The following is a 26,494-nucleotide window of genomic DNA, read 5'->3' on the forward strand; positions in this document are numbered from 1 at the left end:
TTGAACTTAAATGAAAAGTAGGAGTCTTAAACACCACTGCAAGTTTTCTGAAGAACATGCGTAAAAATTGCATTAATTTGATCTGATATGCTTTACTAACACTAGGATTTCTGGAATGTTCGCAACCTGGAACTGTTTATGCACAAAATAATTTGCAGATATCCATGACTGTACTTACATGCCTAAATAACATCTGTAAAATATGCCTGTAAATGCATGTATTTAAACCTGAAAATCCATTTAATGGATTTCATTTAACCCACATGTCCTTAAAGCAATATAAATATGTACTACAGCATTCCTTCTGATCCTGAAGCCTGTATTGCAAAAATAGATTTTATATCCCTTTTACTTCTGAGGGTATTAAATGAAGTGGGAAGGACCGTGGGAGAGCAGGGAATTCCATTTCCATAAATGGTGGTTTAGGTTGTTGATTTCTTGACATCACACCTCATATAAATAAATATTTTCATGTGGATTATTGAGAATTATCAATTCTCTCTCGGATCTGCTTGATCTACATTTCATTTCAAATCAGATACTTTTATTTATATTCAGCAACTTTATACTTAGTTGAGGAGTAAAATTATTCAAGCAAGTCTGAACCAGTGTGATTCAGCCATCTTCAAACATAAGGAACATAAACACTTCTCACATTTTAAACCCTAACCTCTATTATTTGGCATGGGGATGCTTACTAGGTCAGAGTTACGCTTTTCAGCATGTGATTAAAACATGCACTTTGTTCATGTCCGTGGATTTTGTAATACAATCCTTTAGCAATCTGGCAACATTTCTGGCTTCGTTAGCGTGGGGCATCGCTTAGGAAAGTTCCTATGCAATACTGTTGTTGCCTGACCCAAAATCCTCTGAAAACAATAGAAAGACTTCCAAGGGCTTAAAGCCATGAAGGAGTCAGGCACATGGAAAGGCAGAGCTGTGGCAGGTGAAGCTGGAGGCAGAAAATTGCGGCCTGGCAGATGCCAAGAGGGAACAAGCTGATTGCACCTGTGGCCTCAAACCATTGGCCACAAAACATGTGGCCTTTGAATTCCCATAAGCAGTGGGGTGGGAAATGCCCCTCGTTTGGATGGACTAACACTGATTACTCATTCGCATTTAATTTATTTTTAATCTTTTTTTCTTTTCAATCGAGTCAACTTGAAGCTTCCCAAAGGTAGTCCCTGTATCTGTGGCTTCTGTGAGGATGCACGAGGAAGGGAACAGGATTTCAAAGGAAAATGCCTTTTTTTTTTCGTATCATCCTGATCTAGGGTTACGCATCGAGTGAGACAGGGCTTCTGCATCACACAGGAAAGAACAGGAAATTCTGCATAACCCTCCCCTAATTAAAAGCTTATTACTTCTTCAAGGTGAACTACTCACTGAACAGCCATAGAACGATTACCTCAGCGCTCCCGCCATCCACAGGCAGCGGGGCAGCGAGAATGCCGGCCTGGGGAAAGGTTACAACAGCTTTTTTGGCTTTGCTCTTGTAGAGATGCCAGAGGGGAAAGGTGAAGCCTCCCGGGAGCAGGGTCTGGCGGGCTGAGCAGTGCTACCCAGACCGGGAGGAACCAGCCCCCGCCGCCGCGCTCGCCTCAGTGCCCAGCGGGGCGGGATGTCCCTCACGAAGCCCGGCTCGCCCACAGGCTGCCCGCAAGCCGCGACAAGACTGTGAGGGCTCCGGGACCGGGACGGTCTAGGCCACCCCGCCGCGCCCGAGGGAGCGGGGAGGAACCGCCTGAGGAAGCACGCGCGCGCGCCTCATTGGGCGGGAGGGCGGTGGCGCGTGGGAGGCGGGGCCGCGCGCACTGCGACGCCCGCGCGCCCGGCCCCGCCCCGCCCCCGCGGCCCGGCTGGGGCCGGCGCTACTGAGGGAGCGCAGAGGAAGATGGAGGCGGCGGCGGCGCGGCGGGGGGCCCGGCCGGGGCGGGCGGCGGGAGCCGGGCGGTAGCCAGTTCCCTCCTCCCCTTCCTCCCCTGCTTTTGAAGAGGCGGGCGAGGCAGGCTGCCTGCCCCCTGGCAGGGGATGGCGACCCCGGGCCCTCCGCAGCTCTCCTGGCTGCGGCTGGGCCCGCGGTTGCGGGCCGGGCTGGAGGTCGCGCTGCGGGTGCCCAGCCTGTTCCTCATCGACGCCATCTTCAACTCGTCCCCGCTGCCGGGGGGCTCCCTGAGCGCCGCGCTTCTGGGCGTGCTGCTGCGGCTGCTGGGTGAGACACCTTCCCCCGCCGCCCTCCCTTCCCCGGCTCCCGGCACCCCCGCCCCTCCTCGGGCCTTGTTTACAGCCGCAGGCGGGGCCGGGCCGCCGCTTCTCTCCCTCGTCCCCTCAGCCCGCCGGCTGCTGTCGTGGCCTGGCTCTCTCCTCCCCCCCCTTCCCTCGTCTCGGTCCTTTCCTGCCGTCTTCCTTCTGCCGCCCCGGGGTGGGTCACCTCCCTCCCCTCCTGCCAGCCACGGCGCTCGGTGTCCCCGTCCCCCCGCACCGCCTCCATCCCCGGCTCCCGGCGCTGTCCCCGGGACGGAGCGGCCGGGCCGGCTGCTTGCAGCTCCTGGCTGTGGCGGTGTGACCCGGGGGGAGCCGGCAGAGCAGGGCCGGGCCTGGCGGTGGCGGGGCGGACGCCGCTCGCCATGTGCGCAGGGACTCGGGACTGAGCCCCCTCCTCGGCGGAAAGCATGTGACTTAGAGGCGGTAGATCATTTTATGTTGTGGGTTTTTTTGGCTTTTTTTTTTTTCAAAAGCACTTTGGATAGTGTGCTGTCTGCCTGTTAAAGCCTTACTTTAGGATACAGCAGTTTAAAAATGCTTGAAATCGGGTTCCCAAATGAAAGAGATGTCTCTTGAAACTTGCCGTTGGTTATTTTTAAGCTTTTGTTTGTTCGCTGGGATGAAGGTTGAAAATCGCTGGTATAACTAGGTGATACTATTTTCAGCATTGTTTGTAATCTTGGCTTCTTACGTAGACCTGTTCTGCTAACTGCTGTACAGGGGATGTTCCCATCTTGGAGCTGGGAATGCTCAGGCAGGAAGGAAAGGAGAATCCAAAAATACAGCAAGAGTTTTCTGAAGGCCTGTGACATGTTGACTTTGTGTTATCTTTGATGTTTATAGTAGGAAAAAATAGGAAGGAAATAGGTGGTATGGCTGTTGGGGTAGGAAGCTGAGAAAAGCAGTTTAGATGAAAGGTACGTGGTGGTGACGGCACTGAAGAAGTTGAGGAACAGGGGGCCGAAAAGTAAAGGTGAAGCTGTAGCAAGACAGCAGCTGAGAGGGGAGTGAAGAGATAAAGCAGGTACTTTGTGTGGGCTGCTTCTCCTTTGGGGAGGTGGCAGCTCCTGGGAAAAGGGAGGCCGAGGAGGTCCTGGTCTTGCAGCTGGTACCGACAGCTCTGGGACAGGGAGCAGGGCTTCTCCTCCATATTTCCCATTTTCTTGACCCTCTGTTCCATACTATGGAGTTGCTAAGAGTGCTTTCTGCTAATTCTTTTTTTTTTTTTTTTAAAAAGTGATATTGTAGTACCTCAGCAGCTTAATTTTAGGAGTCCTTCATTATGTGATCCAGACGCTGTAGGAAGTGCCTTGAAATTAATCCCACATAAACAAGAATGGTCCATGTGTTTGTTACTCAGTGATCTCTTTTAAGCATGGAATTAACAGATTAAGGCACTTTTCAGAATTACATTTATATGATCACTTTTCTGGAAGGGTCTGGGGGAAGAAATGTGGGTAATCCCTCCCCTGCCTCCTGCAAAAGAGCTTTGGGAAGAGTTTATGCCAAGAGACTTATCTTGTACTTTGAGACAAGTGGTCTGTGGTTCTTAGCTTTCCAAAATCAAAGAAAAACTAAAATGTAACCATTCAGAGATGATGTTAAAGACCTTCCATGTGGTTCAGACAACAGAGTGCTTTTGTATCTGTTTTTTCCTCATCTGAATTTAAGGATTACAGGGTTGGGTGTTTGCTGTTGTTAGGATAAACTGAAATATTTTGTCTGGATCATTCTCCATTTAAATAGTGGGGAAGTTGCCCTTTTAGTTACCATTTCCAGGCTTTGAAAGACTGATCCTAATTTTTCCTGTAGCACAAGACTATTTAGCATAGGATTAACGCACAATTTATCCTCTAGATAGAAAGACTGTGGCTCTGGAGAGATTTGATAGCTTTTGGGGTCATGTTGAACAGTTCTGAAATATTCTGCGAGTACAGTTCCTGAAGAATGCTAATAAAGAGCTGTATGATTTTTAAAAAGTTTTACTGCAGGATTCCTCCATCTGGTTCTTCCATCACTTATTTTCTGTACAAGTACATAGTGTTACACACAGCACGGAACCCAGTTCTACAACTGGAGCGCACATTTTCTTTAATCTTTTTCACTAACCTTCGTGTCCAACACCTTTCATATCTTTGCTTTTTTTTTTTTTTTTTAAAGTGTCAGGGTCCAAGCAGAACCACCAGGAGTGTGCAACTGTTACTTCAGACACCGGTCCCTCCTCAGCAGGGACCCTGATTTTTGAGAGGGTTATTTTAAATACCGTAGTCTGTAGAAAGATGTGGAACCAAGTAGAATGACTGGTGCTAGGGGAAAAAAGTAGTTTGGCAATTCCATGTGATTAAAATACTTATGTGTAAAGGTAATTGAACCCTGCAGCTGACTGAAAGTCAAATGGTGTGCTACTACAGATACCGACAAATTGCAGGAGTTAAAGGAAAAAATGAGAGGGAGGGATTCATTGTACCACAAGAAATTATTTTACAGGTGAATGTGGTTTGATTAAATGCTGTGCTTGGAGGCCACACTGGAGACAGTTGGTGATGGGGTGGCATGGGCAGGAAGATTAAAGGTGAGCAGCAATATATACAGACACGTGAGACATCTTCTCAAAGTAAGAACTGCTGCATTTCCTATCAGAGGGAAAATGGGAGAAGATTTACTGTTCAGTGGATGCTTTGCAGGGCAACGGGAAGTCTCCGTGCAGCAAGATGGACTTAATGATGTCAATAGAGAGGAGCGCTCACCTCCCCTTCTGAGATCTGAGTAGTCTGCCTTTTGCTATTGATTCATGTTGAACCTTTGGAGGTTCCTATGGAGAGATCTTGACCTTTCCACGCTCATGCCGACAGAGAAATGCTGTACCTGGTGTTAGTCCCTTCTTAGAGGAACCAGTAGTTCTGGCTTCTCTATTGACTCATTGTAGGGCTGCTTTTAGGGATGTGTCTTGATGTGAAACGTCAGTGGTTTAGGATGACCTGGAGTATCTACATACAGGCCTGTTACTGCAACTGCAAGGAAGGAAAACAGGTTTTGTTAACAGGCGTGTTTCAGAGCAGCCTGTGTACTGCAAGGTGCATCTCATTTGGCTTGAATGATGAGAATTATGTAAAGAATGAGCTGTTATGGGCATTTGAGCCTTTTCTGTGACTTGTGAGAAAAGACAAAGGGTACAAAGTTGTCCACAGTGTTGGCCTTCCCACAGGCGTTCATGGTGGTAGGCATGAAATGGCAAATAAATTGTCATGCTTACGTTAAAAAAAATGCTGTATGTAATGAATATTCAGCTTCTCATGGAAGAACTGAGCTGTGATATAAGGCACTTTCTGAAAACTGATGGAGGCTTTTCCTCAGTCCGCTTCACAAGGTTACTGAGTTAATAATTAGTTAAGGAGAATGTTTTTATATCAGCCAGTGCTGCTGGCAAGGAACACTGTTAAGGTGTATTAATAACTTTCTTTTTTGTAGTCTGCCTTTTGCTATTGATTCATGTTGACTGTCTCCCTTCTTACTCAGTCCTCTGGGGTTGGGTTTTTTATGGGTTTTTGGTTTGGGTGGTTGGTGTTTGGTTTTTTTTTTTTGATACAAGCAGCTGGCAACACTCTTGGTGGAATCAAATGCTAGTTCTTAGCAAAGTTCTTTTTTTATTCCCATGATCAAGATACCATGGCTTAAAATATTTATTTTTGTAAAGACTATTATGGGGGATTTGGAACAATCTAAAATACAATCGTCAGAAAAGACTGATGCTATCCTCCAGTTGAAAGAGGATTACTTGTGATTTCATTAGTTTTAGTACAGAGATTGAAAGCAATTTACGATCAAATACAAGTTGTAGATATCGAAATCTCTCCAAACTGGTTTGGATGAGAAAGCAGTTGCATAGACAGGAAGCTGATTGAGAAGCCCAAAATAAAGGCAGTGTGTTTCCTGAAGAAAAAAATGTTTAAGGAGGTGAATCTTGAGATAAGTGCCATTTAATTTAAAATCTGTTAGGGCAGAGCCCTTACTTACGTAGTATAGAGTGATGAAATGTGTAAGCTACACTACTAGAGGAGTTTACTGCAAGGTCATAATTGTAATGCCAAGGTATGACAAATGCTGTGATAGGATTTCTCACAGGAACGTGCAGGCTTTCCAGTCGTGGTCAAGCTGTGTTGACGGTCAGTGTGAGGGAAAGGTTAGCAAACAGGAATTTCAAGATCTAAATCCCATGTCTAACAAAACAGACACAGGTTTGCAGTGGCATTGGCAAAGAGGCAATTGGTGCAGATTTAGATTCTGTGTACAAAAGCTTTACGTTGCGGAAGGTCTTCCCCATGAGACTTCTGTTTCAGAATGCCGTATCAGAAATGAAAGCCAACTGAGGGGAATTGGAAGAAGAATGCCCTCTCCCCAGTAAACTACAGCAGCTTTTCACTGTTTTCCCATTAAAGGGTTTAGCTAAACTGTTTTGGTAACTGTTACCTTTAGTCCTCCAGTTTACACATCTGTAGTTGAGGGCTTTGCTCAAGTGAAATAAGGGACTTAGTAAATTTTACTCATTTATTTATTCCTTATTAACTTGGCCTATAAAGATGATGCTACATCTGGTGATTCTTTTCTGCTTTTAGAACTTGTCTACCCTTAGATTTCAAGACTAAGGCTGAAAGGCTGGGAGTTGTCCCTGCTCTAGTCTGGAACTGCAGGTGAACCGAACAGTAATTGTGACTTAATGCTTGCCTTGGCTTTGCCTCGCAGCTGCAGCGCACGCATGTATTCCATGCAGAGATCAAGTCTTGTCTGTCCTCTGACAAGGGCACCATTGGTAATGTAAAGTTACAAGTGACTAATTGGGAAGTGGTACATTTAAAAATGTAGCTCCAAAGCTAATAGGTTAATATCTGTTGTTGAATTTCTGCTGAGAAATAAATTATTTCAATCTGTTTTTAGGTGTCTTTGTATCCAGTGTTGTTCTGGTCTTACAACAGCGAGCACTTTTCAAGTTTTATATGATCGCCTCGGCATTTCTGCTGGCTGCGACTTCAGTGTTGGTGAATTACTATGCTGCTTTGCACATAAATTTCTACAGTGCCTACTACACAGCTGCGTTTGGAATTCAGATCTTCCCTCATAAAGGACCTTCGCTATGGATGGCACTTTCCATCCTTCAGCTTACCTTCGGAATCGGATATGTTACGTTGCTAAACGTGCAGTCCATATACTCTCAACTCATCATCCTGGATATACTGATTCCTGTAATTGGCTTGGTTATTGAATTACCTTTAAATGTCCGGCAGATACTAGTTTTTATTTCTGGCCTAGTTCTGACATTAAATACCACAGCCATTTTAGTTACGAAAATTAAATGGTTCTATTATTCGGTGCGATACGTTTATCTGCTGGTGAGGCACATGTATCGCATTTATGGATTACAGCTATTGATGGAAGATACGTGGAAAAGGATTCGGTTTCCGGCTGTACTGCGTGTCTTCTGGCTAACGAGACTTACAGCACAAGCTGTGGTATTAACATATGTTGTAAAGATGGCTGAAACCAATACAGAAGAAAAATTCTTCTTGATATCATGGGATAACTGTTGGGAGCTGATTTGCAGCCTGATCATAAGTGGGTGTGACTCTACTTTAACTGTGTTAGGCATGAGTGCCGTCATTTCCTCCATCGCGCATTATTTGGGACTTGGTATCTTGGCCTTCATCGGATCGACTGATGAGGATGACAAAAGGCTGGGTTTCGTAGCGCCCGTCTTGTTTTTCATTCTGGCTCTGCAGACTGGTTTAAGTGGACTGAAACCAGAGGAACGATTAGTTCGCCTGAGTCGAAACATGTGCCTTTTGTTGACCGCAGTCCTGCATTTTATCCATGGAATGACAGACCCTGTGCTCATGTCTCTCAGTGCCTCCCACGTGTCATCCTTCCGCAGACACTTCCCCGTACTCTTTGTTTCCGCTTGCCTTTTCATCCTTCCAGTTCTGCTCAGTTACATCCTCTGGCACCACTATGCACTAAATACATGGCTTTTTGCAGTTACGGCATTCTGTGTAGAGCTTTGCCTGAAAGTAATAGTTTCTATCACTGTTTATATATTGTTTATGATTGATGGCTACTATAATGTGCTATGGGAAAAACTTGATGATTATGTCTATTACGTTCGTTCAACTGGCAATATTATTGAGTTTATATTTGGAGTAATCATGTTTGGAAATGGAGCTTACACAATGGTTTTTGAGTCCGGAAGCAAGATTCGCGCTTGCATGATGTGTCTGCACGCCTACTTCAACATCTACTTGCAAGCAAAGAATGGCTGGAAGACTTTTATAAATCGCCGGACTGCCGTTAAGAAAATAAACTCGCTTCCAGAGGTAAAAGGAAGTCGGTTACATGAAATAGATGACGTCTGCGCCATCTGCTACCATGAGTTCACCACCTCTGCTCGCATTACTCCGTGCAACCATTACTTTCATGCACTTTGTCTTCGGAAGTGGCTGTACATTCAGGACACTTGCCCCATGTGCCATCAGAAAGTGTATATTGAGGACAAGGAAAATGCCAATATCTCGAACAACAACGGGTTTGTGGCACCAAATGAAAATCCTGTACAAGTTGCAGAAGAAGCTGCTGATGCTGAAAATGAATTGAATGAAGATAATGACAGTTCCGATAGTGACGAGGAAGACAGTGACTGTGTGGCACAGCACTTGAATGAGACTCTTAATGTTGACTCTAACTCTCTTGGTGATTAAGATGCCCTTTACTAAGCCGTGAGGTATTTGTTTAAAGTTGACAACAGAATGAAAAGTATCACTTTGTAGTTATTGTACTTAAGCACAACAGCAGTATCTCAGTGTTGAGTCTGTGAATGGTGGTTGTTTACTGTGGTGTGTGCTACTGTAAATATACCTCTAATTTTTGCTGGTCTCTTTCATGACCACCTTAAAATTATGTACATTATTGTACATGGAATAAAATGTTTTCACATGTTTTTAAGATGGTTGGAAAAACACTCTTTAATTGATGTAGTGATAATGCTGTGCCAAAGACTGTATACCAGTAATCCCTGATCAATGAGGGCTGGATGCAAATGAAAAATACTGGTGAAAACAAACTGTTCAGCGGGTCAAATCAGAAATGAAAAGCTTGAACCAAAGCAGCTTTACTTACAAATTCAGTATTAGCAGAGCTTTATTGCTAAAAACTAGTGAGTTGTCTTTCTAAAAAATAAAAATAAATAAAAATATAGGTTGGTAGGCTTAATATTATAGCATTTGCATATATGGAACAAAAGATGAAACGGCTAAGCTTTCTGGTATAGCAAAGCATGCCATTGATGTGTTAAACACTGCGGAATTACCGCAAGTAGGAGCTTGAAGTGCTCTACCTGTGAACTCGGCAGCCTGGGACTCATCTTGTAAGGCATTACAGGTATTAAGGAGAGCTGCTGGCTTGGGCTCTCCTTGAAATTGATCCTGAATCTTGATGCAAGGGAAACAGGGCTGAGAAACTGTACAAATGCAGACCACCTTTTCAAAAGCAGCTTTAATCTTGTACCATAAAAAAAAAAAAGCACGCACTACATATTGGCTTCCATGGATAAGAACTTGCAGATAGGATAATTTTTAAGTTTTTGCAATATATTTACAAAAGTTATGTTGAATAAATTTAAGAAGAACAACTTTATATATTTGGAAAGAAGACTTTAATAGTGTTGTTATATAGAGTATTGGCCAACTCAAGTGGGTCATCTTCTCTTACTGCTGCCATTATTTCCAGTATTTGACTAAAAAAAGAAAAGATTGATGTTAGAGGACTCGGAAACTCAGTACTGAATATACTTGAGACAGCTGCATGTGTACATACAAGTCACTAGATTAACCTGGAATAACAATCTGCTGAGAGCAACAGGGCAAAGTGCTCAGATATGCAAATCGCTTCACTTTTAAGTCTCTGACTGCCATTCCCTATACGTTGAACACCGGTTGCTCACTGGTACAGATTTATCTTTGGTCTTTTGATTCTTGTTTGGAGGTAATTAAACACCTTTCTGTTTCAAAGAAAATGTCATTTTGTGGGTGTCTTTATCGATGGTCTTCATTTTTGAGACTGAAATTCATTTAGCCTTCCAAGGCTAAAGCTGCACTGTGAATAAACTGGTCTGCGGCAAAGCTTAGATTCCAGATGCAGCCTTATCTAAGAATAGAGCTGCAAAAAAACTTTCCTACTTTGCTGTTCTCTACATTAATTGTGATTAACACACGCAGATATTTGCAGTAAATATTAAGTGAGCAATTTTAAAAGGCTCATATCTTTGATACAAGCCAGGAAAAGGAGGCAAAAGAAATGTAGTTAATAATATTAACACTGAGTAACAGAAAACCAAGCCACAATCTTTTCTCTGTACTTATTTTCTTGATTCTTCTATCATTTGTTCTAAAAAATTGAATAGTCTGTACAGTTCCTAAGAGAAATCATACTTTAATTTTTTCTAGTAGTAGGAAAAGACCCTTCATGGTGAAGAGTAAGAACCTCAAGCTTTGTGGTAGGGTTTGGTGGTTTTGGATCTTGCCTCTTAATTTATGCAATAGCTAAACTTCTTTTCGAGGAAGAGGGAGCTTAACAATGACTGGAATGCAAATATTTTCCTAGACGCAGAATTAGCCCGTTTCATGACCGCTCCTGTGCTTTGCAGCCAAACAGCTTCTTGATTTAAGGGGATGTTCAAGATGAGATGGGGTGAGATCAGGCCTACACAGAAGTAAGTAACAAACACCAAAGAATTTCACCCCTGAAGAGTCTTGGTAGGGCTGACGCATCTATCCCCGCTTGGGTGCAGCAGGATGCTCTGTGTTACTGTGGCACTGTATGAAATCATTGGAAGAGGGGGGAAAAAACAGCCTCTTGTGGCAAGAATTGGAATTTAAAAAAAAAAAAAAAAAGCTTTGAAGGGGAGTAATGCAGTTCTGAAAATATATATAAAGTAGAAATATCACCATCAAAACTGAAAAGTGCCCAGCACCACCAGAAAAAGACAAGTGGAAAATTCCTCCTGCCAGTTGAGCTACATTAAACAGTATATACATCTATACCCTAAACATGAAATGCACTTTTTGGCCTGGGAATAACTTTCCCCTCACACTGGATCTTGCTACTTGAGAAGTCACAAAATACCAATTCTCAGTTACCAGACTTCATTTTTCCTGAGGTTTAAGAGGTTTTCAGATTAGTAATCTACAATTAGTACAGGTTATAATTAATGTTTTAAAGGGGCAGTAATTCTGAAATAAGGTTGAATTGAACAAGATTTTTGTTTTATAAAAGAAAGCAAAAGCCAAAGCACAGCATTTGTGTATGGCTGTAGGAGAGACTGCCTGCATCTCCAGTTCTGGGGGTTTTGAAACACTTGTCTAAACTACAGCTGAGGCAGCAGACCAAGGCCTGGGAGGTGCTGCTGACACACACGGGCTCCTTGAAATAGCCTTATTCAGCAACGGTAGAGGACCTCTATGTGTGATCAGAGAACTGTTTTCAAATCTCTCTTCCCCTACTCCAAAATCATGGCCTGACCCTAGAAAGAGCCTTTCCATGGTAATGTGAGCACTTTGTGTTTAAAACACAAAATCAGAGAGTATTACAAATCGACGTAACTGGGAAAAAAAAAAAAAAATCATCTATCTGAACACTAGGAGATGTCACCATGGAAGCTTAAACTATGCTTCGGGGGTCTGCTCTCTCTAAGAGTTTCTTCAGGTCTCCCAAAAAAGCAGCAGAATTCCTTTCAGTTCTCAAGTATTAACTCTTTAGACACCTTGCTGAATACCAAGATTCCTTAGTATTATCCCGAGCAGTATTTCAAAAGCTAATTCCAAACCAAACCACTTCTTGATGAAGTAAACAGGCTTTGCATCCGGATGGGTACAGCTCTGAGCTTTATTTGCTGAAAACTCATTCACGTACCACACCGCAAGAAGAAACCTTCCTGAATTCCTTTTTTCTTTTCAGGGAGTTGGTATCGAGAAGGTGACCCAGAAAACCAGCATAACTCACCTACCAGACTTCAGCAACAGTTGGGAAAATTAAGGTATTTCATCCATTGCTGCTGTTTAATGGACACAACTAAACATTTGCACTAAAACAATGATACATTTCCCTGCATTTCATAGATTCATAGATTGGTCCAGGCCGGAAGGGACCTCCAAAGGTCATCTAGTCTGACCTCCCCGCAGTCAGCAGGGACACCCCCAACTAGACCAGGTTGCCCAGGGCCTCGTCAAGCTTCACCTTGAATATCTCAAGGGAAGGGGCCTCAACCACCTCCCTGGGCAACCCGTTCCAGTGTTCCACCACCCTCATGGTAAAGAACTTTTTCCTAATATCCAATCTAAATCTCCCCTTCTCCAACTTAAAACCATTGCCCCTCGTCCTGTCACTGCAGGCCTTTGTAAACAGACCCTCCCCAGCCTTCCTGTAGGCCCCCCTCAGGTACTGGATGGCCGCTATGAGGTCTCCCCGGAGCCTCCTTTTCTCCAAGCTGAACAACCCCAGCTCCCTCAGTCTGTCCTCATAGGAGAGGTGCTCCAGCCCCCTGATCATTTTGGTGGCCCTCCTCTGGACCCGCTCCATCAGGTCCATGTCCTTTCTATATTGAGGGCTCCAGACCTGCACACGGTACTCCAGGTGAGGTCTCACCAGAGCAAAGTGGCAGAATCACCTCTCTGATTTCACGCCTCTGCGAGGAAGCACATGAAAAGGTGGCAGAAAATGGTTTCTGTACTTTAACTGTCCATAAGCCCTATATGCTACTATATTTTATATACATTTCTAGTGAACTGGTTTTTTTTTCTCCTTTTTTTGGCTGAGATTTGAAAGATTTAAAATAATACTAGAGTAGTACACTTACATTATATGGCAGGGTTCATTTCTGTCCTTCAAGCAGTGCCCTATTTCCCATTTCTTTTTCGTAGGAAATGTAGTTTTAATGTATTTCGATCCAGCATGAGTATTTTTCACTCCACACCAAGGCGCGTCTAGTTTCATTTGAAAAAAAAAAAAGAATTAGGAGTATGCAATCGTTTGAGAATAGCATGAGAGAGGTTAATCAACTACTTCCGCAGACAAAAGTTATTGCAGTCTCTTTCTAGGAGTGAATTCCAAATCAAAATGGAATTTAGGAGATTTGGGCAATTTAACTTCTTCACAATCTTTGGATTTTTTTATACTGCTACCTTCAAGGTTTTACAGTTTAAAAAATCAGCAATAATAGTACATAACACGTTTCCTCTGACATAACAAGTCAGATTCACTGCATGTATTCCACGGCAACTTTCTGCGTACTTTACCAGCTCTGTACTTCATGTGCAAATAAATTTAAGGATTTAGGCAGTCTGTGCTTTGCTTTTCTCAGGTTCAGAAATTAAAATAAATACCGTATTTATAACTGCCAGTTACTGATAATTGAAGTGGATATTAAAAAAAAAAGGCATCCCTAGTCAGTCAATTAAAATCACTGCTCATTAGGCCAAGAGGGGAGTTCAAGCGTTATCCACCTTACTCCATTTCAAGAGCTGCTGTTGCCAAATGCTGTTACTGCTGCCAGTGGGAAGCTATAGCCATCGCCTGGTGTCTGGCACATCTCCATTTTTCATTTTAAAAGACACTGAAGCAGGATTCTGTACTGAGGTACACTGAAAAATCTGGGCTTGTCAATTTGTCCTTCTCGGCTTCCCCTGCAATGTCAGGAACTGACACGGCAGCTTATTCCTTCCAGCAGAAACTGAAAAGGAGTGTTTCTGGAGCCTGTAAACTGCTTTCCAAAGTGGAGAAACAGCCAGGTCTTTTTCTACTCTGAACTCCTTCTGCCTTATCATTGCTGTTCAAGCAGATCTCCTTGCCTAAGAGTGTTTAAGTCACAAACTGACCAAGATATAAAATCTTACCTGTCTCTATCATTAATCGTTCACTAGGAATTGATTTCAGTGTTTCCAAGTTGGCTTCTGTTTTCAATGAGCTAGAAAATCAGAGTTTGGTTAAAAAAAATGAAAAGGGTATAAAAGTAATTACTTTGCCCGTTTAAACGTTTTGCAGCAGAGGCAGCTTCCTAAATAATTTCATTAGTGAATAAAATTTGCTTCATTTTTAAAAGCTGCCTGTGAATTCAAACTTTGCAGCAAAGGGTAAATGAGGGGAGTTACTCAGTGAAGCAGCCTCAGAGCCCCTGCCCGCGCTCGCATACACGCAATCTATCAAGTGGTGCTGGCTGGCTCGTGGCCAGGCGACCGCTGAGCATCCAGACTGCGTAACCAGCAGCGGAGGCTGCTCAGGTTCCACGGCCATTACTCCTGGATTCGACACGGCAGCTTAAAATTACGCTATTTTTTAAACGCTTCTCCGAAGGACTGCTTCCACGTTCAACAACCTTAGGTATTTACAAACAAGGATTGACCTGAGGGTAGTAGAATGGATCTAAGACTAGATTAACTCGCTGAGCTGTGAGTTAAGAACTTTTTATGGCTAAGAGACTAATGAGTGCAATTCTAAATCTGTCAGATGATTAAGAGCCTAGTGAGCTTTGAAAGCTGTTTAAAAGAAAGCAATGAGCTCACTACAGCTGACATTTAAAAATAGCTGCTGTATTTCTTGTAAAGAACTTACCAGCCATTTATTCCAATATAAAGATCCAGATCTAATATAGCTGCTGCTTCTTCCTTTGTGCCATCAAACGAATGTACCTAGAACATATACAAATACAGATGCACACATATATACAAATACGTGTACTTTATTTAAAACTCCAATAATTTAAAAGTACCTATTAGGTTTTATTTGTGTCATAAATAACCTTTGATAGTATGCATTACACATCAATACACACATAAAGATGGGGCACGGCTCAGCTGATTCTGAATGTGGGCAAGGTTCAGGCTGAAGTCACTTGAATACTGCAATAGAAAAGGTTACCATGTTTTATTAGTGGTATGTATGTGTAGAAAAGGCCCATCCAGTGACACTGCTTTTGGCCCAGGAACTCCTGTAGCTGACAGCTGGGAGCCCACACACAGGAACTAATCCTGCGCATGCTGAATTTTTACAGTCTCTCCTTGGTATTCCCTATAGGGCGCTGTCAGGGACAGGGCATGAGCACTGTTACGTTCTCCACGGATTTTAGTCCGTGGGAACTAGAGAGAGACAGTCTATTTGGTCACCCCAGGGTCTGAAGGGGCAAGTGGCAGGTCACAAACAGCATCATGTATCTGGGAACCGCAGCGTCCCAGCCTGCGTGGAGCAAAGGCAGCTGCTTCCCTACACTGGGCAGGGGACAGGCAGCTGCAGAGGGTGCCTGCTCGTCACTTCCCCGCTCATTACCGCTTTTGCCTTTTGCAGAAAAGAGAAAGGAAGGAGAGACTGTAAAGAATTACCTAAGAGCACAACAGGCAAAGCACCAAGCTCAGGGAAGGGTTTTGCAGTAACAAAAGGGAAACCTACAAATTTATTGTAGGAGGTGTGGTCTGATGTTAGCAGAATAATCCAAGCATTTATTACTTTCGCAAACCCCTGCCATAATGGAAACCTGAAAGAGGGTTGCTGGACTTTCTTACGCATTTCACCCAAAGTTTTTCCTGTTACGCTTTTGAATTAAAATACACCATCTGAGCATCTAAAGACATAAAGCAATTAGAAGTTACATCTGGATCTAATTTGAAAAGGATGTCTAACGTCAGAAGCAAGTGTTTGAGGTTACGACTTCCACTGGGAACATGCATCTAAATTATCTGTGGTGTGAATGTGCTGCAGTTACAGACGCTGAAGAACTGGGAAAAGGCCAACGTCAATTATAAGGTGCTTAAACTGTCCTTCTGACAGGCCAAGAAAATCTGCTCATGTCAGCAGCAGAGCTTTTTCTCAGCCTATCTTCTTACCTTGCAAAAAATGTGTTGAATAAGCAGCTAAAATAAAAATACTAGAAGGGACTGGAAAACACTTATTAATAACAACTTGAGTCCTGTAACAGGAAGCCCACCCAGATTCCATGACAAACATCAAGTTGCATTATTAAGCAACAATATTCACACATACGCATGTAAAAATGAATGCTACGCTGAATTCCGTACTTACCACCCCTCCTACACATCTATCTCGGTTTCTTCTCATTATGTCTATGAAATGAAATAAATCAAAATGTAAGACAGCTTTATAACAGACAAAGATGAAAGATTCAGGTTTCCAGATTTTTCATGTTCAGCATTTGCTCGGAATATGAAATTCTCAAACAAAACTCACCTAAAAATTCAGCGTGTGAGTTTCTACAGTGGAGAAACATGGGCAGTTGCGTCTGTTCTGACAGCTCAAACTGTTTTTCAAAATACCTGTTAAATAAAAACCATTTTTAAACAGAAATTCAGTGCAAAAGCAATTAAAGACATAAGAGTTTTTTCCAGCACTTGTATGTTTTTGTCCTCCTGGATTAAAGCCAGATTTAATGGACTTGCCATGCAAAAGCTGTTATTTGTGCAAAGAATTAAAAGGAACTCCTTCCCGTGGTATATTAACATAGCAGTGATCTGTGCTGGAAGAAAGGTAAGAAGTGGCCAAGAGCACCAATACTGGGAGAATGCAGGCATATGTATGCAAATCATGGACTCTGGTGTCATGCGGGTGTTGGAGTTTATTTTTAATGAAAGAGGAACTGACTGTTCTCTCCACAAGTTTTGAAACATCAGGAAGGGAGAGTGTGGATCACACAGAGACCACTATTCCAAGAAGCGCTTGTAAATGCAGTGAGGGAGCACTGTGCAGACTTCCATAGCCTCAAACAGCACAGACTGGCCAGCATCAGAGCTGCTTGCCCTGTAAAGTAGCAATCCAGGCTTTCTGTTTGCTCTTCCACGAAGGCCAGTCTTTCCTCTCCCGGGGAAGAAGTACCACCAATATTAGTCCCCTTACTTCTGTCCCATGCTGCCTATTGTCTTCACTCTTTCGAAGTCTTCAACTGTTTTCCCTCCTTTCCTTTGTGTGCCTGCATCCTTTCCTTCTCGCTCATTTTTATCCCTCTCCTACCTTCTACTCCTAGTATTCCCCTTGAAGCAGCGGTAACAGCGAGGCAGCCAGCCTATGAAGAGACATAAACACGCGGGCAGAGGGACGGTACCAGTTTCCCCGGTGCTGTTTCCAAAGGAAACTAATTAGCACTGAACTAACCCGTCACTTGTCATTTGCAGCTAGTTCTGATCCCAGAGCATTATAATTTACCGTTTCTGTCTGCCACGCTGCACCCGGGCATGCAAATTTACCAATGCTCGGGAAACATGAGAGAGGAACTCGTACGTGGCAGAAGGCCAACAGTGCATAGTATCCATACATAATGTGAAAGATGGCATTATTTGGGCAAGGCAGGGGAACAACACCGCCTGTCCCAGCAGGCTGGGACCGTGTGCATCTACTGGATTTCATCAGGTGTTGCTACTGAAAGCAGTGCAGGGCACTGAGCCATTCCCATCATCAAATATTAGAAACATTTCAAAGGCAAACTCAAGTGTCCACATACTGCTGTGCGTGATTCACAGATCAATCAGAAGAAAGTGGCGCCATTAGTTTGACTTAAAGTTTCTTAAAAAAAAAAAAAAAAAAAAAAAGACAATGCAACTAGTCATTTTGTTTCGTGCAATTTTCACTGTTTTCTGTAAATTACAGGTTGATATTTCTCTGATAAAAGTTACCTTCCATGTCTATCAGTGCAAATCTTTATGATAAAACAGGGGGGAACAGAAATCGGCTGTAATGTTAAAAACTGTCGTGAAAGTTAAAGGAGAATGAATTACACCTACTTTGAATCTTCTTTGTAGTCTAGATACTGTGCTTAGTTTAGCTTGTTTGACTAAATATAAATTTAATTGCAACTCATGATTGCTCTCGCGGTTAAATAGCTACAATTACTTGATTATTGGTGTTTTTTTTTTTTTCAACAGAAGACTTGTTTCACATGGGAATGAGATTTTAGAGACTGAGCTGCAAATAAGACCCCTATGTAACCTACTGGCCAATTTCAATCTATTTTTGAGAAGTGGTCTTGAAAATACAAAGTTTAGTGTCCCTACAAATGGAAAGGTGACTCAAGCTTCTTCCATTCGTAGCAACAGTGAAGCCCAAGACACGCTATTAGCCCTGTCAAAGGGGAGGGAATTTATTGGAGGAAGAGGAAAAAAAAAAAAAACAAAAAGGAAACCCTGGAAAACTGTGAACCAGGCATATGGTGATCAGAATGGTAACAAAAGCCAACAGGAAACCAAACTTTACTACTTCCAGGGCTTAAGGAACACCCTTTTTCTTTTGGGTGAATAGACTGTCATGCAATATATGCTGTTTCTATGTCGCTTCTCAATAAGGAAGTTTTAAAGTATTTCTGTACGGTTGTTTGCAGGTTTAGTTTAGACCATAAAGTTCAAATGCGGTGGTATTTTCAGGTTTGGGATCGAGGCACTAGAGGAGCTGAAGCAAACTGGCCTTGCTGAGGCAGACCATCTCCAGACAAACAATTCTGGATTCACGTATGAATAACAACGGAGCATGTGATTTTGTTCACCCCCTCCAATTTGGTTAAGAAAGCTCCTGTTTCCCGTGTTGCTGAGCCTCACAACCCCTCCCAGTAGTACAGCAAAAGCAAAACTTCTGTATACTTATCAGTCCATTTATAATATGACCTTCACCTTAATATGAAGGCGTCTAACCTTCATCTAACTACCATTCAAATCCCCATTTTCTGTTGGAAAAGTTATGAGACTGGAGAAAGATTCTGACAAAAAAATTTCTTAGATCTGCTTCAACAAAAGAATTTCATCTTTATTAGCTTTTCAATCCAAGAAACAGGATAAAAATAGTGTTCATTTTTTACAGGTAAAAATTATCCAGACGAAAACACAGTATAACTAACTAGAAAGTAACGATTAAACATTAAGCAAAACAGAGGACATGCCGAGATCCTACCCACTGGGAAACTGCCACACTTCCCTTCTACACAGTAACTGCGGCTGCTTGCAAGCTGTCCCAGTGCCTGCTACAGCACCTGAACTACGGATCAGCTGAAAACTGGTCAACTGCCTCCATGCATTTCACACTTTGCCCTTCTTTTCTTAGTTAATTTCTCAAGCGTACACTGAATGTTAATTTGAAGAACTCACCATCCAGTCACTAAAGGTTACAAAAGCCAGACTGTCCCCAACTCCATGGCATTCAATTAGCAAAAATAAAAACAACCCCAAACCTTGACCATGTCCCACAAATATGCGGAGGATGAAGAGCAGGGAAAGCTGTCCATTTAGAAAATACAGAATTTACAAACATGACGCTTGCAGGCATCTGTCCTTGAGGCTTTCAATATTTCTTCACTCCCTCGTATTTCTTGCTTCCTGGTTTTTTTCATCAATCACCTCCTTCCAACTGTAATTTCCAGCCAGGGCTCTCGATAGATGTCTCAGAAACTCAATTTATGTATTTCACATGACTGACTGAAACAGCTCAGATAAAGACTTTCTGTCATTACTAACCTTAATTAGAAAGGACTCATCCACCACTTTAAAAGTGGTTTCTGTTCCACCCTGTCACCTCTTCTTTCACAACTCAATTTCAGTGCACCCAATTAGAAGTTTTTCACTACAGATCTTCAGCTGCAGTCCATCAGATAAGGAAAGTAAGATTTTTATTTATTTTTTTTTTACATAAAGGCAGTAAGGATCTTAAAATATGACACCCCACTAGTGTTTTAGTTTGCCACAGGAAAGAAAGAGGTCATGCTCCAAGGTGTGCTTTGCTGAATTTTGTGTACACTGAATTCTACTGGGAAAAAAGTCCACTCTGTTGAATACTCTACTGTATCACTGTAGCATTATGAAGAAATTAACTCTACCGACTGCTAGCTCGTGGCAATTAGAAAAAACACAACTAACCGGTGCCCCCCAGTGACTCATTTACTCAGAACAGTAATATACAAGCACAATTCATCCATCACCCATCTTATTTGAATTTATCACTTAAATCTTTCAGTCAGCTGCCTCTGTAGACAGAAGTTCTCACTACAAGAAAGTGAGTTGGTTTTAGGGGCTGTGCTAGCTTCCTTCTGCTCACCATATACACTGCATATGTTACTTCAACACACAGATCTCTCCAGCTCCCAAGATTACCTTTTTCATCAGTTCTCAATTATCTGCTCCCAGCTAACACATCCCTTACTAAAAGTTTGTTTTTTCCCCATGACTTATCTTTTTTGACAGTTCTGTTCCCTTTACCATGCCTTTCACTGAAAATCCCAGTTCTTTCACACGCTACAGTGATGTTATTCTCCCCATGAATGTTCAAGTTCTTGAGTATTAGCAAGAATGAACACCTGTCACTCCCAGAAACCCACAAATTCTGATCAATTTTACAGAAAAATATATGCTAAGTCAACACCAGGCAGGCAGCAAAATTTAGCATGTAGCACTACTTGACTGCAAGCATCTTTCTTTAAAGTCACATTTCTGCCAAAAAAAACCCCCAGACCCAACCCTGCAAATTGCACACCTATGGCTGAAAAACCGTTATGTGGTAGAAAACATTCCTGGAAATTGCTACAAGTCAATTTATAGTCATCAAAAGCATTCTTACTTGAGTTGGATGTCCTTTGGGCAAAATTCTAATCTATCAAAATCTACAAATAGAAGGAACAAAAAACACACTTAGTGTTTTAGGATTTTTTAATGTATGTCTAAGAAAAATACTGAAGTACTAAGATAACACTTACCTAAGCCACATTCTCCAACTGCTATTACCTTTGTCTTATTTTTTTCAATCAGCTTTTTTAATTCAGATAAATACTGTTCAGGGCTACTCTGCTCAAACTCTCCACAGCGGGTAGGATGACAGCCAACTGTACTGTAAAACATATCTAAAGCAAGATAATATTAGAAGGTTTTAAGAAAAAAAGAAAAAAACCCAGAAATTTATATAAGGTATAAACACTAACTGTATCTGGACTTATTTATGGCTCATAATTTTAAAAGAAAACTCCCTTTGAATGTTTTTATCTTGGTGATGATTTTATTACATTGGTATTTTCTGCTTTAACAATGTCAGACAGTATCTCCAGTGGGTGTGTGGGTGTGTTTCTTTTGAGTACACATAGAATCATTTAGGTTGGACAAGACCTTTAAGATCATCAGCTCTAACCATAAACTTAACGCTGCCAAGTCCACCACATTTAGTACACCCCAAAACTGCACCTCAAAGGTGAATTATTCTGGTGGAGCGGCCCTCAACAAATCATACAATTGTAGAGGTTGGAAGAGACCTCTCGAGATCATCTAGAAATACATCTCGTTCAAAAAGCATCAAGTTATCCTCAGCTGTAAGATTTGCAGACGGCACTCAATCTCCCTTGTATGCCTCTACATCAACTGTTACACAATTTCACATCAAGCCTGATTTACCCAAGTATCCAATCTAGATTACCTTAACGCCAAAACTAACATTTCTGTTAAGTGCCTTCATGGAGGATGTAAAAGCACGGAGGGGAGGGAAAGACTATTAGGTGCTGAGCAACGACCTAATATTGAAGCCAGTCCTGCTTTGATGGAGGTGGGGAGGTGGATTGGGTTGGGCCAGATTACCCTCTCAGGTTCATTCCAACGTAAATTATTCTACGGTTCTGTTTGTAAATAGTACTTTAACATGTGTTTTAGTTCAAATACATATTTAAGGAATTAGTGGAATGGTATTTGCCTTTTCACAGAAAGTAAGGGGAAGCTAGGAGAACCATAAAGAGAAAGATACCTCCCTTGTTCAAGCTGGTCATGATAGATTGGTGAGTAAAAACCAAACAAAAACCCACGAAAAAACATATATTCCACACCTTATAAGCATTCCATCTTATTTCCAGAAGAGAAATAAGATTTTGCAACAATTTTTTTTATTCCAGAAATTTCCTGTAATTTCTATTTTTATCTAGAAACGGAAATTACAGTAAAGACTAATTCCTTCCAACACACAGGGATCTAAAGGGCAACATACAGAAACTCATACACAATGCGTCCATCCCATTCTGAAACCTAATTTCCCATTTTAATCTGGGATTCTGTAAACACCTCTAGGGGCAGGTCCTTTTGAAATTTTGATTCTGAGAGTGGGGAAGGTTATGTTTTTGACTGATAACGTAAGTTTAAAGGTGCAAATACCATTTGTCTGTGCCAGCTGCACCGCATCTTTACTGTCTTGCAGACTCCCACCTGTAATCAAAAACTTGAAAGAAGAAAAGTACTGTCAGCGAGTATGTTCTTCTTTGAACATCAAACAGAATGTTTAAGAAAGCACTCGGATCTAAGTAAGAATCTAGACAGAGAACAGAAGACAATTACTAATGTATATATAACAAAATTTCATAATTCAGACAAACCTCAATGGTCCCCAGCAGCTAGTAAATACACTAGGTATGAAAACCTGATTTCTTTATTAATTATCTTCTATGCTAAGAATTTAAACCATTAAACGAGTAAAATACTTCCATTTGCAGCAATATTAACTTCATTAGACAATGATTCAAAAAAACTTTATTTGCATTCAAGAAATTATATTCAGAAATATTATCCCTATCTTACAGGTGGAGAAACTAAAAACTCCCAGATACCCAAAACAAGACGTAAGTAAGTAGATAAACCAACAAAGCTGGGATTACAAATTTAAGAATATTGGGCTCCAGTCTCTCATTTTTACCTTAAAATCAAAGGTTTTCACACCAGAATTGTTGCTTACAGTGATTTTTTTGAACCACCACTTCCAGGATCTTGCACCCTAGATCCTAATAAATCATGACTATACTGCTTTTAGACGACTCTTATCCCTACACATGCTATACCGCAGACTCAGCCAGCACCAAGTCAGGCACTTATACAGTATGCTCTATTAGAGACCGACCCATCCCAACAGTATCACCAGGAAAATAAGTTAAGATGAAACTGTCTCAGTGTACATACAGCACAGGGCAAAACCTCACAAAAAACTTCCATAAACCAGCAGCTATATGGAAACGTAGAAGTATTTTCAAATATACAGATTAGTCTTCTAGGCAAGTAAAAACAATCTGGAATGGAACAGACTTCTGACACCGTACAGGCAAGCAGCAAGACTGAAAACATAGCTAAGGACAGGGAACTCCTGAATTCCATTTCTGAATCCACTGCGTATCTTGAAAAAGTTATGCATCCAATCTATTTTTGATGATAAAATAGGAAAATTGCCACTTACTTTCAGAGGCTGGTATAAAGATTAAATAGTACCTATACAGCACATGTAAATGCAGAAAAAGTGACTATGATTCCGTTTGGACTTTTTTGTCTCCCAGTTTATTTCCTGCTCTTTTCAGATGAGAGCCTTTCAGCAAACTTCTGAGATGGCTGTTCCTCTTCTAGAGGAAGATTTATTTCTTTATTTCTAATCCACCAGCCTCATTAGTGCAGTAGAACAGGTTGTGACAGTGTGCATTGTATTCTATTTGAATTTGTATTTTTTGTCTTGACAATTTATTCCATTTAGAGAGAGAGATACAGGCAGGCTGGACCGTTATAACTAAAGGAGCACGGTCCACTGCTGAAAACACAAATTGCAAGCTAAAAATTACTAACCTGCTCCTAACGATGCAGTTTTAACACAGATGAGCCAGTATTTACTAGCAGACATTCAGGTGTCTCAACTGTAAGAATGTATGGGCACTCCCAGCTCTTCCACTATTACCAATTTCTTTTACATATAGAAATATCTGAAGGATCACTATCAGAAGAGTTGTGAGTTTTGATCCATAGTGGTAACTGTGTGAGTCACTCGGGTTACAAAAAGATAGGAATGGCTGTCTATAATACAAGTAACACGGAAAATTGTGAACTAGTTGATTGCAGTAGGTCAGATAACATCTTTCTGTTGGAACTGTACAAAAGGAATTCTACATACATACCACATCTGACACCACTGAACTTAAATAATCAGCATCTAATGATCTATGCAAATGAAAGACAATGCTCTACACAGAACACTTTTGCTTTATGCTACTGAAGAAAGTTACTGCATTTTCCATTGAAGTTCCAGAAACTTTTGTTTTAATACTGAGTACTAAAAAGTAAAATATTAGAAAGCAGTTTAAAATATTAAAAGAAATTTTATTAGAAGAAATTACCTTTTTAACACCAACTTTGACTGCTCTCTCTACCACATCCAAGAAGTCATCTGTGAAAGTTCATAAAAATGTCATAAATTGAACTCCAGATTTTACAGCATAATTTAACTACCTTTCAACTAAAAAACACTTTCATGCAGTCAAAATGCCTATCATGAACAATCTTTAAACCACAATTGATTAATATTTAGTAGACAGTAACAAAATGCAGTAAATGGAGATCCAATTTAAATACAAGAAGTCAACATTTTTCACATACTTTAGTAGACTCTCTATTTTTCCATCTATATCTAAAGGCCACGAGAGCAAAAAAAGCATCAGTTATAATTAGTAACTACAATTCAGCAACGCAATACTTTGACAGTTTATCGTTCACAATTCTCAGATCAGTTACTTCCATGCAATCCTAACATACATACATCAGCAATTGTCCATTTTGCTCTAGAAGCAGAGTTACCTGTATCACAACTTAATAGCAATTCAGTAGAAGGGAATATATTTTGCTTAGAACATCTAATCTATTTTGTCACGCTTTCTTCTTCAAGCCATAGTAAATATTAAGCATCCAGTTTCTGAGGAGGAAAAAAAATTCTAACCTCACTTTCTGAGAAGATGTTCCCGTTTTAACAAGAGGAATTCTGTCTTTCAGCAGATACAAAGAAACATTTACCTTGATGTTTTTGTGTTCCTCTGTAGATTCCTCTGAACATAGGATCGGTCAGGTTAATACCAATATCTATGAAGAAAAAAAGAATATAGAAAGCAGATGTTATAGTCACTCTACATTTCATTCTGAGCATTAGCCAACTAGGGAAGACAATGGAAAGCACATCTTAGTAGTCCCCAACTACCACCTTGACAGGCCATATAAAGCTTAAGCATAAGTTAACTTGCATAACTTGAGAGCTTACTCCTTACTAGAACTTACAGAAAAGTAAAATTTTGGCCCTCTGTGCAACTCCAGACTTACTCTGTGAGCATATAAGACACACCCTCATAATCACCAAAGCTAAAACACACATACTGCTTAGTGCAATTAATTCTGCTTTTCAGGTGAAAATACCAATTCACCTCTGCCCACAAGCAGTAACAAGGAAAAACGCAGCACCTCACACACAACCTTTACGTGGGCAGGAGCAGCAGCAGACTGCCTCATAAAAGCGCCTGTTTCCCCCCTTACTGCCCGCGAGCATCCAGCCCAGCCAGCAGCACAAACAAGGAAACCTGCAATGCAGTCACCGACCAAAGCAGCCCCAGTGCATCCTCCTTTTCTTTGCTCCCAAGGCTTTCCCTGCGCCACAGCCCGGCAGACAAGGGCTGAAGCACAGGCTTCAAGAACAACCACCTCTGTAGCTACCGGAGACCACGTTTCTAGCAGGTGTGCTAGTGGGAAGGCAACATTTCCAAGGTAATCTTAGGCTGCTCAGCCACACGTAAAAAACATCCATCCCAACAACTGACCTTCTATAATTATTTACATATTTCCTGCCTAATTCCGTAAGAACGTTAATATTTTCATCTAAGCCAATTCCATACAAATCATGGTGAGAAATAGCCACGACTAACGTGGCAATGCAAAGGACAGGGATGAAGACCTGTCAGAAACCCCAGAGTTTAGGGATAACTTCCAGAGGCTGCGCAGCAGCCCCTCAGTACCCTTCGTGGAACCCCCACCGACAGCAGAAACGTCCCTAAAGGCTTCTTGTTGGTGCAAAGTCAGTCTGCACCTGGGCCCTGGAGACACCGGCTGGGGCTGCAGAAGGTGACAAGCCCTGGATGAGGAGGGGCAGGCCCTCTCACCAGAGCGGCCCACGACCCCTGCCATCGGCCGCTCACGGCGGGCACAGGAGACGCCGGCTGCCTCAAGCCTGGCACTGGGGGAGGTATGGAGGAACCCGGGACGAGGCGACCGGCCGAGCCGAGGACGTAGACCCACCGCCCCCCTCCCGGCTCCGCTCTCCCCTCACCGATGAACTTAGCGCGGCTCATGGCGGCGACGGCGGGCTCCGGAGCGCGAGCGACGCGCCTGCGCGCGGCGGCGTCCTCCAC

General features: G+C 42.1%; 2 protein-coding genes across 4 annotated transcripts; one reads left to right on the forward strand and one right to left on the reverse strand.

Annotated features, from left to right (window-relative positions):
* Positions 1–2,022: 2,022 nt before the first annotated feature.
* RNF139 (ring finger protein 139) lies at positions 2,023–9,472 on the forward strand. The gene is made up of 2 exons (XM_074145986.1): positions 2,023–2,212; positions 7,198–9,472. The coding sequence occupies exons 1-2, from the start codon at positions 2,032–2,034 to the stop codon at positions 9,006–9,008; spliced, it is 1,992 nt and encodes a 663-aa protein (XP_074002087.1). The 5' UTR covers positions 2,023–2,031; the 3' UTR covers positions 9,009–9,472.
* TATDN1 (TatD DNase domain containing 1) lies at positions 9,421–26,486 on the reverse strand. 3 transcript variants are annotated; one of them, XM_074145987.1, is made up of 12 exons: positions 26,413–26,486; positions 25,116–25,181; positions 24,446–24,495; positions 22,458–22,521; positions 21,029–21,172; positions 20,893–20,935; positions 16,537–16,622; positions 16,372–16,412; positions 14,911–14,987; positions 14,196–14,266; positions 13,160–13,286; positions 9,421–10,042 (listed from the first exon to the last, which is right to left on the reverse strand). In XM_074145987.1, the coding sequence occupies exons 1-12, from the start codon at positions 26,432–26,434 to the stop codon at positions 9,940–9,942; spliced, it is 894 nt and encodes a 297-aa protein (XP_074002088.1). In that variant the 5' UTR covers positions 26,435–26,486; the 3' UTR covers positions 9,421–9,939. The 3 variants fall into 3 exon arrangements, with proteins under 3 accessions (XP_074002088.1, XP_074002090.1, XP_074002089.1); XM_074145989.1 differs by lacking the exon at positions 26,413–26,486 and adding an exon at positions 25,566–25,694 and having other exon boundaries at positions 9,784–10,042; XM_074145988.1 differs by lacking the exons at positions 22,458–22,521; positions 24,446–24,495; positions 26,413–26,486 and having other exon boundaries at positions 9,791–10,042; positions 25,116–25,155.
* Between the last annotated feature and the right edge of the window lie 8 nt (positions 26,487–26,494).

The sequence above is a fragment of the Numenius arquata genome, chromosome 3 (assembly GCF_964106895.1).
Source record: "Numenius arquata chromosome 3, bNumArq3.hap1.1, whole genome shotgun sequence".
Taxonomy (NCBI): Eukaryota; Metazoa; Chordata; class Aves; order Charadriiformes; family Scolopacidae; genus Numenius; species Numenius arquata.

Bases quoted from the DNA above. Each gene is read 5' to 3' on its own strand.
- RNF139 (XM_074145986.1), top strand. From the start codon at position 2,032: ATGGCGACCCCGGGCCCTCCGCAGCTCTCCTGGCTGCGGCTGGGCCCG. The intron at 2,213-7,197 runs GTGAGACACCTT...ATCTGTTTTTAG, and splicing joins CGTGCTGCTGCGGCTGCTGG to GTGTCTTTGTATCCAGTGTT.
- TATDN1 (XM_074145989.1), bottom strand. From the start codon at position 25,638: ATGCTCGCGGGCAGTAAGGGGGGAAACAGGCGCTTTTATGAGGCAGTC. The intron at 24,496-25,115 runs GTAAATGTTTCT...GAACTTTCACAG, and splicing joins AGGAACACAAAAACATCAAG to ATGACTTCTTGGATGTGGTA. The intron at 20,936-21,028 runs GTAAGTGTTATC...TTCTATTTGTAG, and splicing joins AGTTGGAGAATGTGGCTTAG to ATTTTGATAGATTAGAATTT.